The following is an 18,158-nucleotide window of genomic DNA, read 5'->3' as shown; positions in this document are numbered from 1 at the left end:
GGCGCTGCGTTCATTAGGAGTATAGTATGTGTGCATGTGCCCATATGGGTACGCATGCATGAAAAAGTGAAAAAATGGCTGTTAATGGTCACTGTCAACTGTCACCATCATAGCTTATCTCCGGATCTTCTTTTCACGTGCTGCTTTATTTTAGCTCCATACTGTACTTCTTACAGACCAGAGAGACATATATTAACCCCCTCCCCACCCCACCCCACCCAAAAAAAATCAAAAAAAGATAACAGGGAAAAGCAAACTCTAAGTAGCCCTTCCATTTGGAGCCTCTCCATTAAATGTCAATATCTTATTAAAAGTATGAAAAGGAAATCAACCATCACAGGGAATGGAATGTTCGCATTAGTGCTCAGCCCTAGAGAGAAGACCCATTATGGGGTTTAGATAAAAATGTGATTATTTTTTTTCCCTTTTTTGTGACCTTGTGATTCCATTAGGCAATGTATTCCTCCCCCTCATGTCCTCAACTTCTGAAAAGTCCTTTGAGCCCAAATACAGGGCGCATATGTCTACTGAAACAATGTAAGAAATCTGAACAGTAGTTTTTTGCCTGGAAAATTTCACCACACATCTGCTTTTCGGTGCACAGCTGCACAGAGTCTTAGTAGAAATAACAAAACACTATCAAAAGGGCAAACCAAAGAGTGCCGGCCTAGTTATATTCATGCCCCCACCTCATATTGATCAAGTCACATCAAAGGGCCAGCGCATCTCTAATGCAGCTTGGCCTGCTTTCTAAAGAGCTTTCTCCACTTTGATGGGGGATGATGGTATTGATAGCACTGTCACAATGCAAGAGTGCATCTTCTTGTTTTTCCCACATCACTGCAGAATAAAGCACGGCATGCCTTTCACTTGGGAGTAAAAACCCGTGCATTTACATAAATGCAATTCACTAAGTAGAGTCCTATTCAGCAGCCTGTAAAGATGGTGGTTCTCATTAGCACTCGGCCAGTCTCAACGCTTGTCTATTGTAAGAAGACTCAATGGGCTTTTCAAAGTTGTCTCCCATGATTAGATGCTACCTACTTAGAGGTGTGCTGGCCAAGCTATTGTGAGAAATGAATAAAGTACTCCTATTAGTAATCATAAATGAGATTTGGCTTTGTGTAAGATGAGCTAACGGAGATGATAGCATGTCTACACACAAATGTGGGGTTTTTCAAATATGGTTAGAAAAGTCGGCATTAGAGGTACTGTATTATAAATGATAAAGCAGCTTTATTCTAAAGCCATCGATAACTTTTACCATTGATCACTTTTTAGACTGTCTCACATGTATTTTTCTTCAGTGATTGTCTCAGCCAATAATCAGTACATGCATCTTCCTGCCCCCATTCTTTCATCAGAAAAGCGGCGTCGTAACATGGAGCTGATTCCTCTGACAGCGCGGATGGTCATGACACACCTGGTGAACCACCTGGGCCATCATCCACTGAGCGGCGGCCCCGCCCTCCTCCATAGCCTAGTGAGCGAAAATCACGACAACCCATACGTGGAGTCGTCGGAGCTCTCCTCCGAGGTCTTCAAAAGCCCCAACCTGCAGCTATTTGTCTTCAATGATACCACGCTGGTGTCCTACCTGCAGATCCCCGCTGAGACCCCCACTGTCGGACAGCCCCCCCACCCTTCCTCCCAAGTGCGCGTCATTGTCCGTGACATCTCGGGCAAATACTCGTGGGACGGCGCAATCCTCTACTGCACCACCCAGGAAGACTCTGTCGATATGGGAGTTTTTAATACAGTAGATCGCCCTCTTTCTACCACCACTACGGTCACACACAGCAGAAACAAGCCCACCTCTCCAGCAAAGGGACCTTATAAAAATCATAGCTCGATCTTGGACTCTCTCTCTGACTGTTGTGACGAGGAGGAGGTAGACGTTCTGGATAAGCTTTTAGAGGACCTGGGTCACAGCAGCCCAGAATGCTTACCACAGCCACAACTCAGGCTCAACCAGCCAGCCTCCTCGCCCTGTGGCATGAACCTAGAGCAAGAGAGCGCAATCCTGGAGGCCATTCTCCGTCAGACTCAGCAGGAGGAGGAGCAAGTGAGGAGGTGGGATGCTGATGTCAGCTTTCGGGCCGCCAGCCAGAGAGAACCTTCCCACCAGGAACCAAAAGCTCCTTTCTACTTCTGCCGGCTGCTGCTTAATGACCTTGGCATGAACTCTTGGGACCGGAGGTATACCAACTAAAATTGGCTATGATCATTGCTCTGGGTAGCCTTATACTAGAGAGAGTAGGAGACAGACGGAGGTTTTGAGAAGTCATAAGTAGTCTCTCACTATGAATTTTCATCATTCAGTCTTCAAACTACATCTTACATGTAACCAAAAAAAAAAACCCAACACAAAATTGATTTAAGAATAACCTCTGCGGTCTGTTAATATTAATTTTTGTATCCTAGTTACTTCACCTTTATCCTCAAAGTAACTCAGCTGTTGGCTTGTTACTCAAAGAGAGAAAGAGCAAAGTTAAAAGCACACTGGAGTCTGGAGCGTCTTAATCTCCTCTCCACAGGGTAAAAGTGCCCAGCTGTTTTCACTAAGGTCTACCTTGCCGAGCCACATCTTGCAGTGCTTCCCTGTAAATTAAAAGCTTACACCTCTTAATGGTGATGGCGCAACGTGCACACAGCTTGTAGGAGATTGCTGTTTGCACCTGTGCCTTCTTTGCCTCTGTTAATCTTGACCGCAAAACAAAAACTTTGGTTGAAAACGATTTTGTTAACAATTCGCTTGTAGATTATACCACTTTAAAGGCTGTTCATTGTCACCCTAAAGTTTCCTAAGTTATGTTTTGTGTACAGAATTCAAAATACGATGTCTAATCAAGACTGTTTTCATCAAACAGGAAAAGCTTCCATTTGCTGAAGAAAAACTCCAAACTCTTAAGGGAACTGAAGAATTTGGATTCCAGGCAGTGGTAATGCTTTTTTTTAAGTTAAAACTGGAAATCGATGTAATTTCGTACCCTTTAGAAATTAGGTTTGTCTGAGATACTAATACCACTTATAAACCTGCCTCTACGTAAGTAAACTGCTTATAAGTCATACAGTTATTCAAAGCAGCATCATATTTCCTCCATCCCTCCCTCCCCCTCCTCCCTCATGATTTTCCTAACCTGTACCATCTCCTGTTGATCACAGCTCTGGAAGTCTCTCAATATCACTCTCGCTGTCCTTCTCTTACTGCATCTCTCTTAGTCCAATCAATAAGTATTCCACACATTGCTAATGACAGGAGCTCTTTAAAGGACCTCATTCTCCCAGATGGCCAGACTTGGTTGGGCAATAACAACCTGTGCGCAAGCATGCAAAGTGTCCTAATTCTACCCCAGTACGATGCACTGCCATGGCAACAGGAAAAAGTAGAGGAGGGGGCCTTTGCTGCCACTCTTTTTAATATTATGTTTGTGCTGAAGAGATAGTGGAAAAAATTTGCAGACAAACTTGGTCTTTCACATTTTTCTCTACTCTCCTTTTATTGGACAACTGGATTATTCACAATTTGCCTTGATAAGCAAGGTGTACTTTCAGTCATTGGATTCACACTCAAAGCATTTTCTTCTGAAGTGGCTGAAGTAGTGAGAAGCTTTTCAAGCTCTGTTGCATTTATAAAATTGGCTGCTGTGTTGTTCTTTTTAGTATTGACTGACTATATGTTTCGCTCTGTAGTCGAGAGACGCACAAGATTGCTGTGTTCTACATCGGAGAAGGCCAAGAAGACAAGTGCTCCATCTTGTCCAACAGCGCAGGCAGCCAGGCCTATGAGGACTTCGTATCTGGACTTGGATGGGAGGTGCTGACAACTACACCTTCAAATCAACACACATGTAGCCTAAATATACACACATAAATGTACAAGCTCACTTACAACACACTAAATTGTGAATGTATCCCTCAGGTGGACCTGGCCACACACTGCGGCTTTATGGGCGGCCTCCAGAGGAATGGCAGCACAGGTCTAACAGCTCCGTACTACGCTACCTCCACCGTGGAAGCCATCTTCCACGTCTCCACACGCATGCCATCTGATTCTGATGACAGCCTCACCAAAAAGGTAAGAAGTCCGTTATGTTTATGCTCATGATCTGTTCTCAATCTCTGTATTGATGACTTTTGACAATCTCTGCCTGTCTCTGACATTTGGATTATTGTAATGTGTATTGTATTACTTGCACACCTCAAGTGCTGAGTATGTTAAGAAAAAGAAGAAAATACCACATTGACTGTTTGATGCAGTGAAATGGCTACACAGTCCTTCCTGCCCAGAGCAGTATAGTGAAACTTGAAGTACTACAGTATAAATAACATAGAACACACAAAATAAAGAAAATAGCAGTAAGAGTTAAGATGAATAGAAAAGGTTTTTAGGCCTTTTTTTTTAAAGAGTCTAGGGTCTGTGCTGCCCTCAGATGGGTAGGAAGGCTGTTCCACAAGCATGGTGCAGCAGAGCAGAATGCTCGATCCCCCATGGTGTGGAGCTTAGTACTGGAGGCCCGGAGGAGCGAGATGCTGGCAGATCTTAGGGTTCGGGTGGAGGTTTGTGGTATGATCAGTTCAGCTCTGTGTTAAGCTGTGATCAGGAGGTGTGACTCCAGAGTGTGGGCATTGATTAGTGACCCTGGCCAGGCAGGCCTGAGGAGTAGAGAGTCGCAGGCGCGTGAGTGAAGAGAGGGCATGTGCCGCTGTGGTAATGACTATGATTCTGCTAGCCCCTGCCCCCCTCCCTGTGTGCTGTGACCAGGGCCTGGATTCAGCCATTAGCTCTCCCTGCTAGGGCAGGCGCCGGCCGGATGCCGGCAGGATCCTTTTATCCAATTCCTGCTGCCGCCACAGGAGCGATCGATTGGGTTCTGCAGTAGGATTCTGAACTGTAGTCCACCAGTAGCAGTTAGCACGAAGAAATGAGCCGCAAGGCCCCTGCCCGTGCTGCCAATCTTCTCATACAGTACCCTGCTGAGAAGGGAAATTCATCAGGCTCTCCTCATATCCAACCCTTCTCCAGTCCTCCACTGACCTCCTCCCTCTCCGTTTCACAAATAACCCCCCTCCTCATTCCAAACCGATGCCGAACCTGCGCTCAGTGACCGCAAAAAATTAGTCAAACTGAGTAAAGATCTTGACTTTTGCCGGCCAGAGTGAGGCGCTGGTGGGGCGGCCATGCCCAGAGTGGAGTGTGCTGCCACTCCACTTTCATTCATTTTACCAGGAACTTCTGTAATTGCTCATGCTCACCTTGCACAGATCTGCTCACCAGCCACAGGCCGGACAGAAATTGGCAGGCTGGCTGCATGCACGGATGCTTCAGAAGGCGATTGGGAGGAGGGGGGCAGCGGGAAGAGAAAGTGGTATGAAGAATTGGAATGAGAAACAGGCATCGTCTGTTTCCAAGTAGGATGTTTCCCTGTCAATTTAAAAATAACACTTTTAGTCCAGCAGTCACCCACTTTACTGGCTGTAACCATAAAGGCATACTGTGGGGCAGAGACGGATGAGGGAGCTCTCGCTGGGCAGATTGCCTGTTTGAAGTTGACGCAAGGGAAAAACCAGCTAAACCAAAAAGAAAAGAAGAAAAACCATGAATTCCTCAATCCAATTGTGGGTTATAGGGCAGTGCAGGCTGCATCAGTAGCAGCTGGCTTCAGTAATGCGGTTATAGAAGCGAACTGCAGGGTTGGGGTCAGGCCATGTAGACCGTGTGTTTGTGTGTGTGTGTGTGTGCGTGTTTGTGTGAGAGAGAGAGAGATAGATGGCTGCCGTAGCTATCACACTTACCCCCAGGCACCACAGCTTAACTGGGCTGCTGCAGGTTGTTCTGTGGTCCTCTGGTCTGCTGTATCCATGTGTGTGAAGCCCATTGGCTGGATGGGAGGTCAAAGAGGGCTAATTGGACAAGAGCCTTCGACTTGAATCGCATTTTTTTTTTTAAAGAAGTCTCAAACATTTGGATGTGATTAACAAGGGAGTAAATAGATTGGTGCTGAAGATGATTGACTCGAGTATAAGCATCCTCATTAAACTTGTGATTCAGCTCATCCAAATGCTAATACCTTAACCCAAATTAACACCCCAGTGTTGATTGTGTACTGCAAATGCATATTCAACATTTTCTCTGAAATCGTCCCAGTAACTGACCTGGTTGGTACCTGCTGATCCTTGGACAGACAGACTGAACTGGCGAGCACCAGTAATCAGCATGCCGTGGATTTGTTTAAGATTACCGTATTACCATAATTAAGGGCTTATAATAGAATGTGCTAATTGCATTTTTGGTGGCGAGGGCATGTTTCTTAATGGCTCATTAGGCCCCCAGTACATTGGCAGATGTTTTCTTCTGAGTAGAGGCTCACTTTTCAGTGTCCATGATACCCCAGAAAAGAGAAGGACAGCTTGATTCAACATCGTTGAACTACCAGCTAATAAGTGATCTACACCTGTCAGAGAATATAATATGGCTGTGTCCATCTATTTTACTTTGGAAGAGAGGAAAGCTGTTTACCCATTTCAAACTAGCATCAGTCAATTTCCTGTCATTTAAGTGTATCTTCTTGTCCTGCCCAGTTTCATTTGTGTTTCTGAATAGAGTGGAAATGGGAAGCAATTTAATCTCTGATGGGGAAAGTTAATTGGATTTGAATTATTTGGTTTTAAAATGCTCAATTTTGTGCATTTTGACTTTGCAATTTGAATTTGTAATGAAAAAGCTATAAAAAGAGTCAAAACCACAGCCCCAGACCCCTATTTAAACCATTGTTTTCAAAGTTTGTGATTTAGCTGTAAGCAGTCGACTTGTTCTCGCACCTGTCATTTTACAACAGTGCTTATAATTCAAAAAAAAATCATAAAACATTAAATAAAATGTTGTACGCAGTTATAAAAGCCTCAATTGACCTGTAAGCAGTAAACAATAATTTATTATCAGTATTCCCTTCTATATAACTCCTATACCTCTGTTCACTTCTCAGCCTTCTGAAGGTGATGTGGGCCCAACATGCAGACTGGATAAACCCAGTGACATACCCTAATCCTGCTAAATTTGTGTTCCTGTCATCATCACCATAGGGATGAAAATTACCTGCACTCGCCAGGCACTTGATTAGTCTGATTTTGTTTGTTTGGCAGCTGCGTCACCTGGGAAATGACGAGGTGCACATAGTGTGGTCAGAGCACACCAGGGACTACCGACGTGGCATCATCCCAACTGACTTTGGAGACGTGCTGATTATCATCTACCCGATGAAGAACCACATGTATTTCATTCAGATCATGAAGAAACCACAGGTAAAAGTCACTTCGTTTTGTTAAGACCATCATCAACAATATACACTCAACTTGCATCAACTCATTGGAAGTGTAAAGTTATTTTTATTGCATGTGATAATTATTATTTTTTTGATTAGCGTCTTTTTCCTTTTCTATTAAGATGGCAAATAAAGTGTGTTATTTTCCAGGCACAACAAGCAAGAAAGTCATGCAGATTATTTTCAGTACTGCACAAATTTCCAGCCTCTGCTCATAAGTTAAAGCAGTCCTTTCTTCATGTTTCCCTGTGCAGACTTTCCTGTTAGTTTTATGGGTTCTTTCGCCTGCCTGTCTGAAGGCTCTCAGTTTCCCCTACTCCAGCGGTGCATTATTACCCACACTGTGGGTATGTGCTCTCAGAGATGGTTACTATCCTTTCTTGACTAGCTTTCATCTTGGCTACTCCATAGTACTGCACTCTGTGTGGCCTTCTGGAGGGTAGTGAAATTTCTCTGTCAGAGAGCAGGCTGCCTTCAGATGATCAGATATATCCACAAAACTATCTACATGAACACGCTGAAAACATTTTTCCAGAATATAAGCTTTTTTTTTTATTACTCACTCAAGGTATTGATTTTCTTTTTTTTTTCCACATAATTTTCTGAGAGATGACTGGGAAATGCATAACAAAAGCAAGAAACAATAGAGTCTCAGTTTAGCTTTTTTGAGGACAGTTTGAGCCATAGCCAGCAACAGCCCGAAATGACCTACCATCCCAGTGGATAAATGACTGTAGTGTTCCTGTAGTGATTCCAGTGTTAATAATGAGTTATTGATCAAATTGCTACATTTACAAGGTCCCTAATGTTCCTCTTTTAATTGGAATAATAGCCCAATCAGAATAAAAATGCCTCATGTAACCACCTCAATCGGAAGAGACTGGTCCGAACCGGCCTGATCAGAAAGAATTTCCAAATCGGGTCAAGAGGGGCGATGTAAATCTTTGATAATCCGTTCAATAGGTCAATATTAGTGCCTAATAACCATGTAAACCCTTAATCCAATCATTTCTCTCTGATTGGAATAAATATATTCTATCTGTGCATGTTTGCCCCATGTGGGGGTAACATTAGGTGACATGATGGTAGAGAGAGAGAGTGTGTGTGACAGAGTATTAAGTTACCAGTATATATGTGAACGTAGCAGTGCAGTGTGTATAGTTTAGATTATTTATCAGTGAATAAAAGCTACAACCCCTCAAGACACAAGCCAAGTTCCCATGTCCTGCTTGCCACCTGCTGATTACAGTGAAGGGGGTTAGCCCAAAAGTTAGATACAATGGGTTAGCCTAACCTGACCAGTTCACTTAAGGCGGACTGATTTAAGGTTGACCAGCTGTTCTCATTGTGACAATCTCAGCCGCTCCTAAACAGAGAGTGGTGAAATGTATGGCTGCTGAGTCTCTCCCCAGTTTTGCTCAGTTCATGTAAACACTAGAATATATTAGATCACATCCCATGTAAACAATTGACCCAAAATATTCAATCAGAATGATTTCAATCAGAATGAAAAAAAGTGTGCATGTAACTGCAGCTAATGTTTAATTCTTCGCTATGTTTCAATAGTCATAGACCAGCCCCATAGAGAGTTCACTGTGTTTTATTACTATAGTGGGCTGTGTTTGTTTCATATTGTATACCTGATTACAGTATTTGTTCTTGTCTTTTATACTATACTTGTTTGCTCTTGTACAAATTATCTTTACTACCACTATTATCACTATTTCAAAATGATTTATTAAGACTGAGAGAAAGTGTTTTGATTGTTAATGCACTTGATTTACTTAATCCAACGTCCAAAATCTAAATTTAACTAAGGCCAAACAGGATCTTGATACCTGCAGGTTAGTATTCTTTCAGAGAGTAAGTCCAACTTTCCCCATTAAGGACAAATGTGCATTAAGTTTAAATATTTCAGCAGTTGCAGGTAGTTCACAAATAAGTGCATAAGAAAATATTTAGCCGGTATCCAGCAGAGAGTTTCAAATAAAGTAAGCCTCTAACACAGTTGGGACAAGGGCAGAAGACAGCTGAAGCACTCCACCAATGTGCCACTGTGTGTTGTGCCTCCACTGTGTTCTGCCCCCCCCCCCCCCCCCCCTTATCACCCCATGCAGGCCAGTGAATTTCTCCAAAATTCTTAAACTTTAACTGCTTTCACCTCCTAGAACCTGTGAAGGTATCCATGTAGGTTTCTGATGTTACTTTATGCAGTGTTACACCAGGTTCCTTGCAAGAAATTAAGTGAATTGTTCTGTATCATTTCAGTTTAAATTGTATATTTTGACTGGTTATTATATTCCCTGAATTACCAAGTTGAAGACAGCAGGACCTTTCGGAGAGACTTTGACATTCATGTCAACTTCCAGGTCAACGACCATTGAGCTGCAGTGATTAAGGGCCCCCTTCCAATATGCATGAACAGACGCGTGTACCCACACACACTCGCACGCTGCCGCTAAAATGTATTTTGCCCCTTTGTATTTGCTCGGTAGCTCAATATGAGTGCATTGTTTAGTATTGATTGTCATTTTAATTTCATTTACCTAACATTGATTCGCATTAGATATGTGTGGTTGTCATGCAAAGTTAGGTAACATCCGATTTCATTTTGAACCCTTGCCCTAAACAGATGGAGAAACGGTTGAAAAAAAGAAGAACAAAAAGATTTTTAATCAGTCCTTCCTTATTTTTAAGCACTTGTATGTCCAATGGCAGTACACAGACTAAATTAACTTTGGATCAGTGTGGACCTTTTAATGCCTCATGTTCTTATTCTTCTTACTTTCTCAGGTTCCTTTCTTTGGGCCTCTGTTCAATGGCGCCATCGTCACTGGGACGCTTCTGCCAAGCTTAGTGCGGGCCACCTGTATCAATGCCAGCAGAGCCGTCAAGTCCCGGCTGACTCTCTACCAGAGCTTGTATCCTTTACTACTCATGACTTCTGCTTCATTTACTGTTCACTACCCCATATGGGGACGGCTCATCAGAGGAATGCAACAATTTTTGAAAAGCAACCACTGATACAGGTGAGATCATTAAAGGTTGTGAATTACATTTAGCAGCATTTTTTATAATGATTCCAATAGATGAATAACACCACTGAGCTTACATTTTTAGCACCACCAGCGCCCCATTTGGGTAAATTCACTGAGACATGTGGCGTGCTTGTCATGTCAGCCAACGTACACAGCTGAGTGCTGACACTGATCTTTATGGGCTGTCTGATTTACATACAGCTATTAGGCCAGGGCTGTTTCACAGCCTGGAGCAGCATGGGAGGTTGTGTGGGGCTGTTTGGGGTAGGAGCACAGATAATGTGTCATCATCTATCACTACCATTTTATAGAGCACAAGGAGAGCCAAAATAAGAGCACCATCAACAAATGCGTACAAGTGCATACAGATACAAGCGCACACACACACATTGATACATACACACGCTCTCATCCCTCCACCCATCCATCTAACAGTGTGCCGTTAAGAGCCTGACTCCAGCTGTAGTTGTCAGTTGGTTTAAAGGGAGTCTAATCACCAATGGAGATGAATTAGCATGTGAATGCCAGCAGCACAGAGTTGGGGGGTGAGATGGGGGACAGAGTCGGGATGGCCCCTGGAGGGGGAAACCTGATCTCTCTTAACGCCCTGCTCCTCCTCGGACAGCATGTACAGCATCACCACACCAGAAGCACGCTGCCCCTCTGGCGGTTGCTATAGAAACCTCCCCCAAGGAGGTTTCATTTGGGTGGAAGAGTAGCATCTATTGTTTTAAGACACTGAGACATTTTAAAAAGTTGCCATTTCTTTTAAATAAATATCAGGTCTTTGTATCATGGTTATTTACAACAAAGGCTTTCACTCTTTAGACACATTACGACATACCCTGTGTATGTTGTTTACAGTTGGGTGTGTAAGTATGTGTCTGCCTGTATGCATTTCACAGCGCATCACATCCCCTGGTCCCCCACCCCGATATCAGGCCTTGTCTGTGTGTCCCCAGGGGCATCCTGAGTGACAGATGTCTGTTACCCGACGCCAAGTGAATTAGCCCAGTGTGACTCTCAGTGCCGAAGGGGGGCCAGCCACAGGCCTGCCTGCCTCAAGAGCCTGAGGGGCGGTGGGGGGGGGTGGAGGGGGTGGAGGGGGTGGGCGGGGGGGGTGGGACAGTACCGGGCTTTTGCCAGGCCACAGAAGCCTTTACCTGGCATTCCTTAGCAGAGGAGCAGACAGCACAAAGGCATGATCTATGAGAGGAGATAAGCGCTGCCTCTGGAGTTCTGGCACTGATAGGCTGCCAGGCTTCACGCAGTCCAAGAGAGGAGATGAATGAATGTGCCAGGCAAAGCACACTGCCAGCATGAGTATCTGCATGTCTGTCTGTCTGCTGTTTGTCTGCCTAGCTAAAGGAGCTTGTGAACAGAGAGGAAATGTATGAACTACTGACTGAACACAGTGTTAAGTTTGGTGTTTGCCATGTGAAAGCGATATCTGTGTTTTTTTTTTATCGTAAGACAACTGATATCACAGAATGTCCTGACTGACACAATGTCCAGCATTGGCATGAACCATAAATGAAACCAAGTCTCGAGCGGCAGGTGCAGTTCCTCCTTTATATGCTTTCATCATTGGATTTGCTGTCGTATTGTAACAGCCTTTTGCACTTCACCGTCTCCAGTCGTCATTCTTCTGTCTTCTCAGGATATCTGGCTCTTTATCTTTCACAGGTTGGAACAATGACCAAACCTCTCTTTTTTTTTCAGGATGTGTGTTTTTGTGCAAGATGAAAATCCTCATCCTTAGTTTACCCCTTCACAATGCCTTAACAATCCACAGTCTGCTCTCTGCCTGTGAGGCCACTCTCCAAGGTAATTAGTTGAATATTTCTTCAAAGAGAAGCTATATGACCCCCGTGTGTCCAGATAAAAGGCCAGTATGGCGCTGTGGTCCCCTCTCTCGCTCCATCACAAGACTCGAGAGGACTCCAGCAGTCTGCTGCAACGCTCACAGGATCTCTCAGGCTAATAGGATTTGATATTGAAAAATGACCACCAGCAACATTTTCAGAAAATACACACACGGATAGTCCAAAAGAGTGTTTTTCAGATAAATACTCCCCCCTTTGCTATCTGGCTGTATTTCTCCACATCACATCCTCTGTCTCTCTTTTCCTCCCTCTCTGATTTGTGAAATCTCTGTAGTTCTATTTGTTTTCTCGCACAGCGTCCAGCTCTCAATGTCAGTTAGAATTTGTGTCAATTTCTTCCTCATAGACATCCTATCACAAGCCTCTCACAGACAACTCATAATGTATCATCTATTATTTATATGCCTGATGGAAAATGCAGCTGGTCTGGCTTTGTGGGTTCTAAGTGTATTGTCTGCAACTAGTCCACCCTTCATAGCTGCTTTTTGAACACTTGTGACCACAAAATGTAAAATTCTGCAACAACATCAATGTTTATGAAACCACTCATTTTTAATGATTCATCAGTAACAGATTAACATAAATGGTCATTTGGCGCCTCTATTAATGGGACTTATCACTGTATGCAAACATTGTATAACATATCGGCTTGAAAGAGACGAGTTTGTTTGTGTCACCTGAACCCAGGCTGCTGCTGGATGGCCTTGCTGTCTGCTGCCATTTACTGTATCATGAAGATCCTTCATACTGTCATTGTAGAATAATGTCTTTATCCAGAAGCTAGGATTCATTTCTCTCTTCAACAAGCACTTGAGTTTGATGTGCCGTCCATCAGTCTTTGTGATGGGGGTATTGTTAAGGGTAAAAACTGTCTGCGTGTGTGTGTGTTGGGGAGACGGCAAGTTTCTAATAGGTGAGACAGTGCGGAACTGACCTTGATTCATAGACATAGCCTCCCTACTGGACAGAATCAATAGCTTTTGCACACTGCCCTTAGTCCCCATCCTCTTCTCTGACACACACATAAACACACACACGCTCGCACACACCCAGATCCATCTCCAGGCAGCGATCAATAACCATAATCTGTTTCTGCCCATCGCCAGTCATGCGAGCCAGGCTTTTAGGTGGTGTGTGTGTGTGTGTGTGTGTGTGTGTGTGTGTGTGTGTGTGTGTGTGTGTGTCTGTGTCTGTGTGCAGTTGCAGAAAGATGAGAGGGAGGCTTGATCCTTCCAGTGGAACCCAGAAAGCTGCTGAAGTCTGTCATGTTCCCTCACAGGCTCATGTGAGCATATCTACAGTCCCCCAGCTCCACAGAATGCCCAAAACAAGATGTACATAATTTCAGTGGATGGTTACTGACAACATAATGCATATGATATCCTGTATGCACTCCTTTGTGTGCTGTTACTGCACCCTCCCCTCCACCCCCCCCCACCCCACAGACGCCATCATAATTATTACAGTCGCTGCATTGACATTCTGAGCAAGTTATTGTCCCACTCCCTCACTGCGTCTTTGTCCAACGCCAGCTCGTTCTTTTGTATACTGTAAGATTCCTCACCTAGCGGAGATGAAAGTGCGCCTGTATGCATGATAGGGTGTCATGAATAGGATCTGCCATGTTAGTGTTGTCTCACATGAATTATTTAGCATCGTTGATAGGTCTAATTTGCCAGCTGTTGTGCCATAACTGTCGGCAGTCTCATGGATAATACTCAGCAGTCTATATCACTGTGGAACACAGTGCTTGACTGGGCACAGTGAGACGCCAAGCTAGTCATTATATGCTGGGTTCATGTTATGGTCTGAGCTGATATGAGTATAACTAGCCAACTTCCTGTTTATGGAAAACAGGGCTCTCAAGTGCTGACCAACTGAAAGAGCTAGCAAAAATTGTCCCAAGTTATTTGTGATAAAAACAGGAAAAGTCTTAAGAAATCACTCTGACTTGTCATGCAATGGATGATATTAACTATCCAGTAGCGTATCCGTGTTACTGGATGCAAGCCCTTTAGTTGGAGGAGGCAGTTAGCTGATTTGGGGTGGGTAGGTAGTTGGGGGTTGGGTTAAAGGCCATTTCTGAGTTGAAGTGTTCCTGCTTGGTGTTGGCCAGGGTGGTTTGGGTGGAGGCTGGCATTGGCTTTGATAGAGCGGTTGAGAGTTTACGCAGTATTTGGGGGGCTACAGAGAGAGGAGGGGTCTCTCCCCCACTGAATGTTTTAACCTAATCCCATTATCAGTGTAGCGCACTGCCTCCCAGCTCTTCCCCCTCCTTATCCCTACCCCCTCCCACCCCTCTCTCCAGCTGACCAGCTGTTCCTGCCGGGACTCACGACAATGTCCGATGTGTTCAGATCACTGAGTACCCCCCAGCGCCCCCCCCCCCCCCCCCCCCCCCCCCAGCCCTCCTCCTCAACACACACACAAATACACAGAGCGCAGCCCATGCACAACCAAAGCAATTGCCTAGCCCATTGCTGGAGCCTAGGAAGGGCTAGAGGGAGGAGGGTGTTAGTTAGGGGAGAAGGGGGTAGCTTTGGGGGTGAGGAGGGGGCAAGCACAGGCCTGTCAAACCAAGAGCCCTGACTCAGGAGGCAGGCCAGCTCGGATGGCATATGGCGTCTAGCTTCATACAACATGCAAAAGTATTCTCTCCCTTCGCCCCCTCTCATCCACTCCCCCCTCTCCCTGTCTCCCTCCCCTGCTGCTAATGCAGAATGACTCATAGCATTACTCATTTTTTTCCTCCGTAACCCCCCCCCCCCCACACACACACAGACACACACACACACACACACACATCAGTTCCTCCTCCTCTTGCCACCCAGCCTGTAACAAAAGGCGTCCGCTGCATGGCACCCACACCCTGAAAGCCCTGGGGGCCCAGCCCAGCCCAGCCTGCACTCCAAGGTCTGAGCTTCATGGGGGCCGTCCCTTTTAAACACAGGTAGAGCAGGCGTGGAACCAGACGGCCAACAGCAGGGACCCAGAGCCCCGCCTGGGGTACCGCACACACACTGCTGGTGTCAAACTGTTGTGCCTGTTGGTGTGTTTGTGTTTGTATGTACACGGAAACTGCCTTTATTTTGTTGTGCATCTGCTATTACGAAACCACCGTGCTTTGTGTGTGTTCAAGTGTGTTTTTGCATGTGTGTGCACCATGTGTTGTGTCTCACTGCAACCTTTCTAACACATAAGGGGCGCCTTTGTTTTTATTTGCCAATTTAATAGCATTGCTTCCTTCAAGTGTAATTTGAATTTAGCTGGATAATTTCAGGTTTATCCACATTTTGATTTATTTTACTACACTTAATTATTGACTTTTATTAAAGCACTATGTCGTGTCACAGAGCTTTCAGTAGCCAAAATAACCCAATTTTTTATACAGCCCATGAAATTATAAGAAACCACAGAATTTCCAACTAACACAAGTAGATGCTGCATAGCCTAGTGTAACCCAAAGAATGTCATGCTCTGTGTATTTTTAAACTTGAACCCCCACCCTCAGGCCCCTCCCCTTCTCTCTCCGTCTGTTATGCATTCATGTCTGACATCTGTCTGTTTGTGAGCGGCAAAGTGAAAGCCAGCAAGACTGCCAGTTTTGTGTAGGATCACCGTCTCTGTCCCATCCCTAATTCAGACTCAGTTACATAAAAGAACTTACAAGATAGTGATGATTTTCTGTATGTAATTTGATAACTGTTAGGTATATGTCAGTGTTAGGACATATCAGTATTTTCTGTATTTGATATATTTAAATTCCATTGCAATGCTGACACCATATTAATACAGATTATTGGGGGATTTTCACTAAAATTTAAGATAAACTCAAAGTGCAGATCTCATTCGTTTAATTGTTTACGTGTAAATGAAAGAATATATCCCCATAGTACATAGAAAATTCAAGTTCTGTGCTTGTTTCTAAAGGTCAAATAGTAAAAAAAAATGTCATCACTGTTAGAAATTACAAATCTTCAAGCAACTTTTTCTAGTTGACACAAACTGACTTTTCAAAATACAAAGCATGACAGTACAAGTGCCATTGTAGTGAATATGTCATTGGGTATCAAGTTTAAATTTGATATATTTGATAACTAATTCCTAGTTGTTATACATCTCTGATGTCAATAACCACATACGTTTTTTTTTAATTAACTGCTTTGTCTGTTCTTGAAAAAAATGTTGCTTCGGTGTCATAATGCAAAGTCTAATTTCTCCCAATGCAGGGCTCAAAAGAAGCTAATTCTTACAGATTGAGGAGGCAAAAATGATAGTATGGTTTTAATCAAATATAAATTATTTATAATTTATTGTAAATTATTTTGCAGACACTTGGACGTGTAGGCCTTAAAGTGAGTAATCACCCCAAATTGGCTACTAATACTGCATGTAATGGAATGACTGTGGTTAGTTTGGGTGTTAACACTAATCAAGACTACACCCTTGGAACACTGTCTGAAATAACAAAGAACTGTCTTCACTAAATATCAACAAAAAATGAAATGATTATAGTGACTGTTTTGCTAATAGGTCATTGGTCGCTGTCCATCAGCCAAAATACCCTGACCTCAGTGTCACCACTGGACTAGTACAGACTGCATTGCTGTTGAGAGGACATGTTCATTGTGATTGATGTGTGGTGGTGGTGCTTCTATCGCGGGTGTAAAAACCTGTCTGTCTGCTTTAAATGATTAGCATCCAGCTAGCCATTCCATCTGTTCCCCCTAGTCCTGTTTAATTAATGAACTTTCTTTCTCCGCCCTGTAGCCAGCCAGCGCAACACTAAAGCAAAAGCTGTTAGCCCTCTCAGGTTATCCAAATGGATGTGTGTTCTTGCCCCCCTCTCCTCAATGGGTGCGTTCTCATTGATTAGTTGTGTTTTGTTTTCCTGTCTTTTGTCTCAGGGTTCTTGAAGGGAGGGTTAATGAGCTTTCCTGGCAAGCTGTAGCGCTTGGAATCCAGGGATAAATGGGAATAATTTTGTTGTTGTTTTTTTTTTTTTGTTTTGTTTTGTTATGTTTTTTTTTGTGATGGGCTTGGCAGAGATGTGAAGCCTCGTGCCACCATGTGTGTTTGCGTGTATGAGTGCGTATGTGAATGATAATGTGTGTTTGTTTGGATGTGTATGAATGGCTTTGAGGCGGGGGTGTATTGCATTTCATCCCTGCTGGTGCATTATTCCTCTTCAGAAGCAGGGAATCTGGAACACTCTTTAACAGTTGGCTCTGTCACTATTCATCTTCCAGCCATCTCAGCAAAACTCTTGTCTTGTCCTCATTTTACCACCAAGTACTCTCTCCCTTCTTTTATGTCCCTTCTTCCTTCCGTGTCTCTTGTTACAAGGCAGTGGACAGCCCTTTGTCCAGCTAAAGCTGCCCTCTTTTGTTTGCGCGGCCTTTTTTATCCTTGTGCTAATCGCCATGGTCGTGTGCCTGAGTTGGACCCCATATTTCACGCTCAGCTCTCCTTTGTTTGACACACCGCCCCTGATAAGAATCCCAATTCTAGGGCCTCTCTGATATTGAAATCCAACAGCGGCGTAGAAAGAGCCTTCAATCATCCATTATCTGTGCTCCAGTGATTACCATTCAATCTCCCAGGGTCCAGGCTCCTCATCACCAGCCCCAGAGCTGAGGCCGTCCCCTGAAAGAACCCGCATCCCTTAACGCCTGTGTCACATTCAAGCATATCCATAGATATTTCTGACGCCGTCTTGAGACAGCCCCGCATTGAATGCTGCTGGGAAATGTCACTGAAATGTCACTCATCATTCTCCACTGGAATCTCTTGGTCTCTGATGTGGCCTTGGGTTTTTGGGGACTCTTGTGAGGACACCTTGTGACATTATTGGGTTTCTTTGTCCCTAAATGGCCATTAAATTTCCAATTCTCTTTTTTGTTGGGAGATGA

General features: G+C 44.1%; 1 protein-coding gene across 4 annotated transcripts in view; it reads left to right on the top strand.

Moving 5' to 3' along the window:
• ralgapa2 (Ral GTPase activating protein catalytic subunit alpha 2) overlaps window positions 1-18,158 on the top strand; it is a 95,765-nt gene that overhangs the window by 56,313 nt on the left and 21,294 nt on the right. For all 4 annotated transcript variants that reach the window (XM_044374756.1, XM_044374755.1, XM_044374753.1 and 1 more), the window contains 6 exons: window positions 1,365-2,199; window positions 2,871-2,942; window positions 3,694-3,817; window positions 3,923-4,078; window positions 7,144-7,302; window positions 10,116-10,243. In XM_044374756.1, coding sequence (XP_044230691.1) covers window positions 1,365-2,199; window positions 2,871-2,942; window positions 3,694-3,817; window positions 3,923-4,078; window positions 7,144-7,302; window positions 10,116-10,243 — 1,474 coding nt within the window. The remainder of the gene's footprint in view (window positions 1-1,364; window positions 2,200-2,870; window positions 2,943-3,693; window positions 3,818-3,922; window positions 4,079-7,143; window positions 7,303-10,115; window positions 10,244-18,158) is intronic.

This window comes from Thunnus albacares, chromosome 15 (genome assembly GCF_914725855.1).
Source record: "Thunnus albacares chromosome 15, fThuAlb1.1, whole genome shotgun sequence".
NCBI lineage: Eukaryota > Metazoa > Chordata > Actinopteri > Scombriformes > Scombridae > Thunnus > Thunnus albacares.
Note: the sequence above shows the minus strand (reverse complement) of the source record. Positions and strands in the feature narration are given on the sequence as shown.